Source organism: Danio rerio, chromosome 15 (assembly GCF_052040795.2).
Source record: "Danio rerio strain M-AB ecotype USA chromosome 15, GRCz13ab, whole genome shotgun sequence".
Lineage (NCBI taxonomy): Eukaryota > Metazoa > Chordata > Actinopteri > Cypriniformes > Danionidae > Danio > Danio rerio.
The window spans coordinates 4,605,001-4,614,170 of record NC_141035.1 but is presented as its reverse complement, the minus strand read 5'-3'; the positions used below and the strand labels follow the sequence as shown (position 1 = coordinate 4,614,170).

Below are 9,170 nucleotides of genomic sequence, written 5' to 3'. Positions count from 1 at the left end.
CCTAGTAACCAAGTGTAAACAAGGCAAGCATAATGGAAACAACTGATTGGTCATGCGGGCGTAATGTTGATATGTCAAAATTTATACAGCAAATGTGTTTCCTTATAATGTTATTAGGGCCAGACAGAATCTGAAGAATTTTTTTGTTTATCTTTCTGTGCAGAATTAAAAAAAAAATCTGTGGATTTAGTTAGAATGATTTTGGGTCACAGAAAAAAAATATTTTACAAACTGTATTGTTATATTAGTCTATAGTCATTTTTTATTAGTCATTTTTATATTAGTCCTCTAATATATTGCTGAAATTAATTTAAAAACTGAATAAATATAAATTTACTCTCATTTGCACCAGTAAATGAACTCAATGATGGGCTAACATAAGGGAATTAAATTAATTTATTAGTTTTTACAAATTAAAGTGGATTAAATGCAAAATAATTAAGTTGTCCTCCCAAAAAACGTAAGAATTGTTTCGTTTCAGTTGAATTTAAATAAGCAGTTTGAGCAAACAGCAAGCATAAATTTGAGTGCGCAACTTACAGTACATTTATTAAAATCAACTTACACTGTTATCGTAAAGTTTTTATCACAAAAAATTTGTTGAATCCTGATTATTTCATTAAAATTTAAAAGCTAATATAAAATAATAAGAATAATATAGATGTTGAATAAATGAGATATATATATATATATATATATATATATATATATATATATATATATATATATATATATATATATATATATATATATATATATTTATATATATATATATATATATATATAAAATGGGATATAATATAATAAAGAGAATTCCAAATGCGAATTAAGTGTGTGATTAGAGTGGCTGACTGTAGTATAACAGTAAACAAAGCTGGAATAATGGAGGCAGCTAAATAGTCACATATGTGTAATATTCGATATGTCTATTCAGCAAATGTGTTTTTATCTCCTGATATTAACATGAACCTTATTTCATACATGTCCAAAACCACCTCAAGCGACTATTAAAAAAAACGTTTAGCAAATTTAAGGAAATTTTTGTCAAAATTTGCCATTTCCATCCGCCGTTTCTCATGCGATACTTCAAAATGCGCATTAACACAGGATGTTGGAAGCCCAGCTATAGATGAAAAGATCAATAAAAGAGAATTGAACCCCCCCCCCTCTCTCACACACACTTTCCGGTGGGGGAGAACGTTTGTAGGTTTCATGCTGTGAGGGTCCTGTTAGGTCTCCTCCTTCCACTGTCCCATTTGTCGTCTCTGCTCATCAGCCCTGTCCCAATCATCATCAGACCTGACCTTTCTGACAGGCTTCCTCATGGTCACAGGGGGGCTGAATGTGCGCTTTTGTCACAATGAACTCATACCTGATCACTTTTGTGTGTGTGTGTGTCTACAGGGGACTGTGCAGTTCTGAGCAGGAGGTATTTGAACAGAAAGAGCCCCTGTCATCATTAATATGATGGCCAACACGGTGAGTGTGTTAAACCTGTGTGGATTGTTCAAATGGACTTCGCTTTCATTATGTTCTGGGCTGTTTTTGCCCCATTGACTCATTATAATGACATTTTGTGATTGCAAAGCTGAGCGTTGGTAGTTTTCTCTGTTGGGAAAATGAGCTAAAATTTGTTGTTCATCTTTTGACACCATTAACCCTTTGGATAGGCCTGTGCAAATTTCTGTTTTTGTTTTTTATATAGAGTTTTTTTGAGTGTAAATCAAATGATAGTGTGCGTGCATAAATATACTTACTGGGCTCTATTTCTATGATCTAGGCTCAAAGTCTGAAGCGCATGGCGCAGAAGCATTAACGGTGTGTCTGTATCCACTTTTGCTATTTTAAGGACGGAAAAATAAGCTCTGCGCCTTGGCACATGGTCTAACAGGGTTGTGCTTATTCTCTTAAAGAGTTATGCCCTGGCTTAGCCAGTTGGCATTTCTGTGTGGAGTGTGTATGTTGTCCCCGTGTTAGCAGGGGTTTCCTTCTGGTGCTCCGGTTTCCCCCACAGTCCAAAGACTTGCGCTATAGGTGAATTGAAGAAGCTAAAATGTTTAAATAAAAGCGATACTAAATAATAGTGTGTGTGTGTGTGTGTGTGTGTGTGTGTGTGTGTGTGTGTGTGTGTGTGTGTGTGTGTGTGTGTGTGTGTGTGTGTGTGCGCGTGCGTGCGTGTGTGAATGACTGTGTATGTATGGGTGTTTCCCACTACTGGGTTGCAGCTGTAAGGGCATGAGCTCAAACTTTTCTCCTTGCCATCCCCCTGATCTTTAGCTCCCTCGAGAGATTCTCTATTGGATTTAAGTCAGGACTCTTGCCGGGCCACTGCAAAATGTTAATATTTTATCAGCTAAAAGCTGAGAATTTTTTTTTTTACAATGGTGCGTCTTGTACCTTGTCTTCTTATCTTTTGGGAGAAGAAGTTTCCAGTTAAAGTAAGTAATAAAGTATTTTGCTGATGTAATACTAATATGTTCACCAGAGATTAAAGTTTTTTATTTAAATGAAGCATTTGTTAAAAAATTACAATTGTGAAAAAAAGACAATTTTTTTTATTTTTTATTTTATTGATTTATGAGCATTTGAGAGCTCCCTCGTCCTCCAAAGACTGCAACAGTTTAGAGTCATTCATACCAAAAAACATTCCATGTGACATCAGTGGTTCGGCTGTAATCATGCGAAGCTCTAAGAAAACCTTTTTTGCAACAAAACAAAACAAAACAAAACAAAACAAAACAAAACAAAACAAAACAAAACAAAACAAAACAATGTGAAAATGACTAAATACAACCGAATACCAAACATTATATAAACTTTTAAACTGGAAATTTTAAATCCATTCCAGTCGTGTTTGAGAGCGTGATATGGTTTAGCTTACAGTACTTGTTCAATCACATGGACTGGGCTGTAGATGTTTAAATATGTGATCTGTTGATCTACGCTGCGATCTTTTCACATGAGCAGCTCATGTTTATAGTGTCTCTGTATGTTTTTAATGCAGCTCCATGTGAGTTCTTCAATCTTTCCAAGTTCGCTTAACTCATTTGTTCAGTCATTTTCCTTCGGCTCAGCCTCTGATTTATCAGAGGTCGCCACAACGAAATGAACCACCAACTATTCCAACATACGTTTTACGCAGCAGATGCAACCCAGTACTGGGAAACACCCATACACTCTCACATTCACAAACACACTTATACACCACGGCCAATTTAGTTTACCCAATTGACTTACACAGCATATCTGGACTGTGGGGGAAAGGAAACCCACGCGAACACTGGGTAAACCTGCAAACTCCGCACAGAAATGCCAACTGACCCAGCTGGAACTCGAACCAGTGACCTCCCTGTTGTAAGACAACAGTGCTAACCACTGAGCCACAATGTTGCCGGTGTTGTTAAACTTTTTTGTGAACAATGCAAAGAACAAACACAACCTTAAATATTAGTTTTGCACTGCTACATACACTGTTTACGGAATTGTGTGGTTTATAATGCTATAATAGGAGAAACTAAATGGCATGTCATGAAGATACAAGATGTTCTAACAGTTTCTTAAATTTTCTCCTTGCAAAATAGAGCATATATTTCGAAATGTACATATTAAATACGATTTCCCCTCTGTTTCATTAAACGTATGTCCAGCGCTTCCTGAGAACCTACGCTTAATGTTTAGTTTAAATGTCCGTCTGTGGTGTCGTGTTGATTAAATCATGGTGACATGTTCCGCGACCTCTGACCCCTGTGAATAGATGTCTCTGTAAACTCGACCGACATCTGTTTACTCGTCCGTTTAAAGCAGTGAACTCAATAGATATCCGCAGTGTTTCACTGTCCGTCTCCGCTGATTTGATCTAGCCCTCGGGTCGGAGCATTTTAATAATAACTCAACAGCCGTGAACATGAGGAGAATCATGTAGAAACGACATTTGCTTCTACCCTGTTCAAACTCGTATCTATTCTGCGAGTGCTGTATGTTGGAGCTTTTTTTTGTGTTGTCTTTCTGTCAAGTGTTGCCCCACCACAGAAGCAGACGCCGCTGGTGATACTCTGATATCACACTATCAGCTCAGAAACAGACCTCAGTTCAGTCTGCTGTATTTTCCACAAAGTAGGACACGGTTCAGTACTTACAGTTCTGAACAGGTTTGCATACTATGTAAGACAGGAAAACATTCATGCAGTTTAGTCATTATTTATATAATGTAATATTAAAGGGCCACGAGACACCAAAACACATTTTTTGAGCTGTTGACAGTCGTATATGTGTCCCACACTGCTAAAAACACTATTAGGACACCTATATTTCACTAAAAAGTGTAAATTGGTTGTTTTTGCGTTATTTCAAGCAAATTCGTACTTCTGGTTTGAACAAATTTTTGAAGCTGCGTCACGGTCATGACATAATAGCGTGTATTCCAGCGTGCAGACTGGACGTCTGTGCCAGAGTGTGTCTTATTACGTCTTACAGTGTGTTGCATTAATGCATGAGTAAGGCTTGGTTCAAACCAATCAGCACGCTCTATTGTGCAACTTCATTAATATTCATTACTGTCACAGTGTTTACACGACAGAGACGCCACGTTGTGTTGGCAAAACAAGCGTGAAGTGTTGCTTTTATAGTTTGCTGCAGTTAAGTTTTGTTTTCATTTTCTCTCTGTGAGAGCGCAGCTGGCGTCACGTGTGGATTAACAGTGTACGCGAAGCACGCCAACAATAACTTACGTGTCTAAGGAGGATTATTGTTTACCCGAGAGCTTTTTTCATCTGCAAACGCTGAGATCCGGATTCGCTTGTAGTATTCTCTTTATAAAGACGCGGCTCTAGTTGCTGGTGATTGTCCTGTCTCTACAGATTTGGTTAGTGAGCGACCAGTGCTCTTTGTTTATTCAGTTTGTTCGTATCGAACTAAGTTAACTATTGCACCGAGTGTAAACATGTTAGCACTACAACCAAACTTTAACCTCGTGTAGGGTTTTTACCGCATTTAGTGACCGGAATAACACACGCGGCTTTCTGACACTACCTGCCGTGTGCATCTAAGTTTCCGGGAAATGCGGAGGTTTTTTTCTCTCATTCGCCGTGCGGTATCAAACACTGCATGAAAAATACACGCTTAGAGCAGTTCCTCGAATCAAATATCTTGTTTGTCGCGAGGGGCATGAATGAATTTTCTGAATGAAAGAGCCAAACTGCAGTTAAAGTCCATCATTTAATAATTTGGAAAGTAATTCGACTACAGATGTCCATGTAGGTTAAACACCATCACTTTCTCCTGTGTGTGTGTATTTTGACCCTGAAACTCACGCGTGCCCAAATAGACACTGCCACACCCTCCCACTTTAGTTCCTCAGACATTCCCCCCTAAACAGAGCTGGACACGCCCACTTTGCTGACTTTTTCCAAAGTAGAGGTTTGAAAACACCCTGCTGAAACGAGGGGGTTTCATGACCCTTTAAGTATTTAAAAACACCAGTTGCGTTAACATTATATTCTATGTTGTTTTTTTATTACACTCTTGCATCCAACTAGTACCTATATCAAAGCATTTATGCAATGCCATTCATTAAATTTTCTTCAGCTTAGTTCCTTTATTCATCAGGGGTCACCACAGCAGAATGAACCGCCACCTTATTGACCTTATTCTAAAATGCGGAAGTGCGCCTGTTTTCGCGATTGTCTTAGAACTTCCGATTCAATCGCCTATGGGAGAAATGACTAAGAATAATAAACGGCATGAAACGGTCAACTTACTTGCTCTACAAACAAATGTTTGCAAGACTATACAGACCAAGTAGAATAATATAATAAGAAAATATCAAATTGCAACATCAAACAGCGAAACGAGCAGTTTTTAACGTCAAAAAATGAATGGAAGTGAATGAGACCGGAAGTCTCGAACCAAAAAGATTCAAATGGCAGCGCCCGCTCATCGGCGGAGAATAAGGTGAGTATAGCATATGTTTTACTCAGCGGATGCCCTTCCAGCTGCAACACACACACACACACACAATGACCAATTTAGTTCATCCAATTTACCTATAGCACATTTGCTTGTCCGCTTAGTCCCTTTGTTAATCCGGGGTCGCCACAGCGAAATGAACCGCAAATTTATCCAGCAAGTTTTTACGCAGCGGATGCATTTCCAGCCGCAACTTATTGCGTACACTACGGACACTACGGACAATTTAGCCAACCCAATTCACCTGTACTGCATGTCTTTGGACTGTGGGGGAAACTGGAGCACCCGAAGGAAACCTACGCGAACGCAGGGAGAACATGCAAACTCTACACAGAAACGGCAACTGAGCCGAGGGTCGAACCTAGCAACCTTCTTGCTGTGAGGCGACAGCACTACCTACTGCGCCACTGCTTTGCCCATAGTCTGTCTAAAGTGTTGTAAACAAACTATATAGTATACTATGAGCAGGGATACAATCAGTCAGCGCAGTCGTCCCTCCATAATCAAAAGCAACATTTTGTGTCTGCCGGTTTGTTTACTTGTGCATTTTCCCGCACGTGAATTCTGACCAATCAAAAAGCAGTTTAGGAAATACATTCAACAACATCTGGCCAATGAGTGATGTGGATTTTGTCAGATAACTGCATTTTGGTTGTTTTCAACTGGTCACACTGGTTTTTCAATCGTTGTGGTGTGAAAAGGACCCAAAGACAGCAAAAAATCCAACAATTTGTTGCTTTTGGTCTGAACCAAATGAACTGAACTACAGATGTGAAAGCACCCTTAGTGTCCCAGTGATGATAAATATCCAAATTGCACTGCTACGAGTGTGATATTGTGTTCAAACAACAGTTGGACTGTATAATAGTGTGTATAAAAAAGAAAATCAAACACGGAGAGATTCAAAACCCTCTTGTATGAGGAACTACTTTCTTCCACCATTTATTCACATCTGCAGCAGATTTCAGAACAGCAGAAAGCATTGCTCATTTACCAATATACCTAGTTTAAATGATTCTCTAGCGTAATATCTAAAGAGATGACAAAACAGGTGATTTTGCTGACTTTTAAGATTCCATGTGGGCCTGCTTATCACTAACAAGGAATGGGCACAAATGCCATTGGAGACTAGATTAGATATTGCCACCCCTTAACAATACAATAATACATTATGATGCTGACAACATCGCAATCATAACTGGATAAGACAACATATTAACTCTCCATGTGCATTTTACTGGGTTTTACTTTCAATTTTGAGTGCTTATTTAGACACTGTCATCTTCTGAATGGAAGTTATACATGTCTTTGCAATGAAAAACATGGTGCAAGATATCTGTTACTCATCTTTTTAAGGATGGCTTTACTTATTGGAGACAAAGTATTAAACATTGCACATTTACACTCTTTCTCAAATCCTTCTCCTTTTAGATTGGCGCTGCAGCTCTGTGTGGAGACCTCAAGGCCTTTCTGAACCAAAACCTGTCCAAAGGTACTGTGACTGTTCTGTAATATGCACGACACAACATTTGTCTGCAAGTGTGTCCATCATTTCAGGAAATAAGTATTTTGGGGGAGTTTTAGCAATTGCGAGATGTCTCATATACTTATCGTGTATGTAATATAACTGTTTATTAAATCTATTTTATATGTTTAAAGTTAGTGATGTAGAATTGTTAGAATTGGGTTCCATATATTCCCTATATGCTTGCTTCTAATATATTCATTTGGAGTGTAAGGCAATAAGTTATTCTTTCCATTTCATAAATTTCTCTAATTTTTTTTATCCATTGGTCATACGTAGATGGGTCTGATCTGAGCCAGTTAGACGTAATACATTTTAGTGCTGCAGAGAGCAGTATTTGAAATAAAGAAATACTTCTTCGTTCCCTCATGCTCGCAGGCACCATACCTAGGACTGCCACAGTTGGATCAAAGGGAATATCAATACAAAATGTCTCCAAGTACCTTATAGATATTAGGGCTGCTCGATTTTGGGAAAAATCATAATCACGATTATTTTGTTCAAAATTGTAATCACGATTATTCAAAACGATTACTGTTTAAGTCAAAATTATTAGCACTCCTGAAAATTTTTTTAAAATAAATATTTTTAAAATAATAGAGAAAGGAATTTTAACGGTATTTCCTTTAATATTTTTTCTTCTGGAGAAATTATTATTTTGGCTGGAATAAAAGCAGGTTTAAATATTTTGAAACCCATTTTAAAGTTTATAATATTAGCCCTCTTAAGCAATATATATTTTTGATTGTCTGCAGAAGAAACTACTGTTATACAATGACCTGCCTAATTACTCTAATTAAGCCTTTAAATCGCACTTTGAATCTGAATGCTTGTATTTTGAAAAATATCTAGTCAAATATTATGTGCTGTCGTCATGACAAAGATTAAATAAATCAGTTATTAGAAATGAGTTATTAAAACTATTATGTTCAGAAATCTTCTTTTCATTAAAGAGAAATTGGGGGGAAATGGTTGCTAATATTCAGGAGGGCTAATAATTCTGACTTCAATTGTAGATATACAGTTATTTTCCACCCTGCAAACAAAAGATAAATAAATACAATAGAATAAAAATATAAAACAATCTGTGCTTTAAGCATCTTCACTGTAAGAAAAACATTTTAGCGACAAAAGTCCTTCAGTCAAGAGCAGAGAGGCATGTTCTCCATTTGCTGTTTGATTATTAATCATAAAAACAGGCGGCAGCAGGATTATCACGCACTGTCTCTTTAATGGTTTCTCTTTCGCGTGTCTTTTGATTCTCAACTCGTTTGTTTATTACACAAATGAGGGTTAATACGAATAATCACTAAACACCGCGTTTTGACACCTATTTGACCATTAAAGCGCTCACGTTAAGATGACTTTAGATGTGTGCGCACTCCTTGGGCTCTATTTTGACGGTCCATGCGCAGAGCGCAAAACGCAGGGCGCAAACGCTTTCAGGGCGTGTCAGGATGCGTTTTTGCTAATTTAAGGACGGGAAATCTGTCTTGCGCCAAGGCGCATGGTCTAAAAGGGTTGAGTTTATTGTCTTAATGAGTTATAGGTGTGTTTTAAGAATAAACCAATTAGAGTCTCATCTCCCATTCCCTTTAAGAGCCAGCTGCGTCGCGCCAAGAGCGCATTCGCTATTTACTGGACGCAAAGTAAGTCTAAGTGGAAAAAATGAGCATTTCAC

At 37.8% G+C, this 9,170-nt stretch overlaps 1 protein-coding gene across 1 annotated transcript in view; it reads left to right on the top strand.

Moving 5' to 3' along the window:
* Window positions 1-1,402: 1,402 nt before the first annotated feature.
* Window positions 1,403-9,170, top strand: part of tfdp2 (transcription factor Dp-2) — a gene marked incomplete at its 5' end in the record, with an annotated part of 71,595 nt that continues 63,827 nt past the window's right edge. Inside the window, 2 exon segments of the mRNA NM_198208.1 lie at window positions 1,403-1,479; window positions 7,396-7,456. Of these exon segments, the coding sequence (NP_937851.1) occupies window positions 1,465-1,479; window positions 7,396-7,456 (76 nt within the window).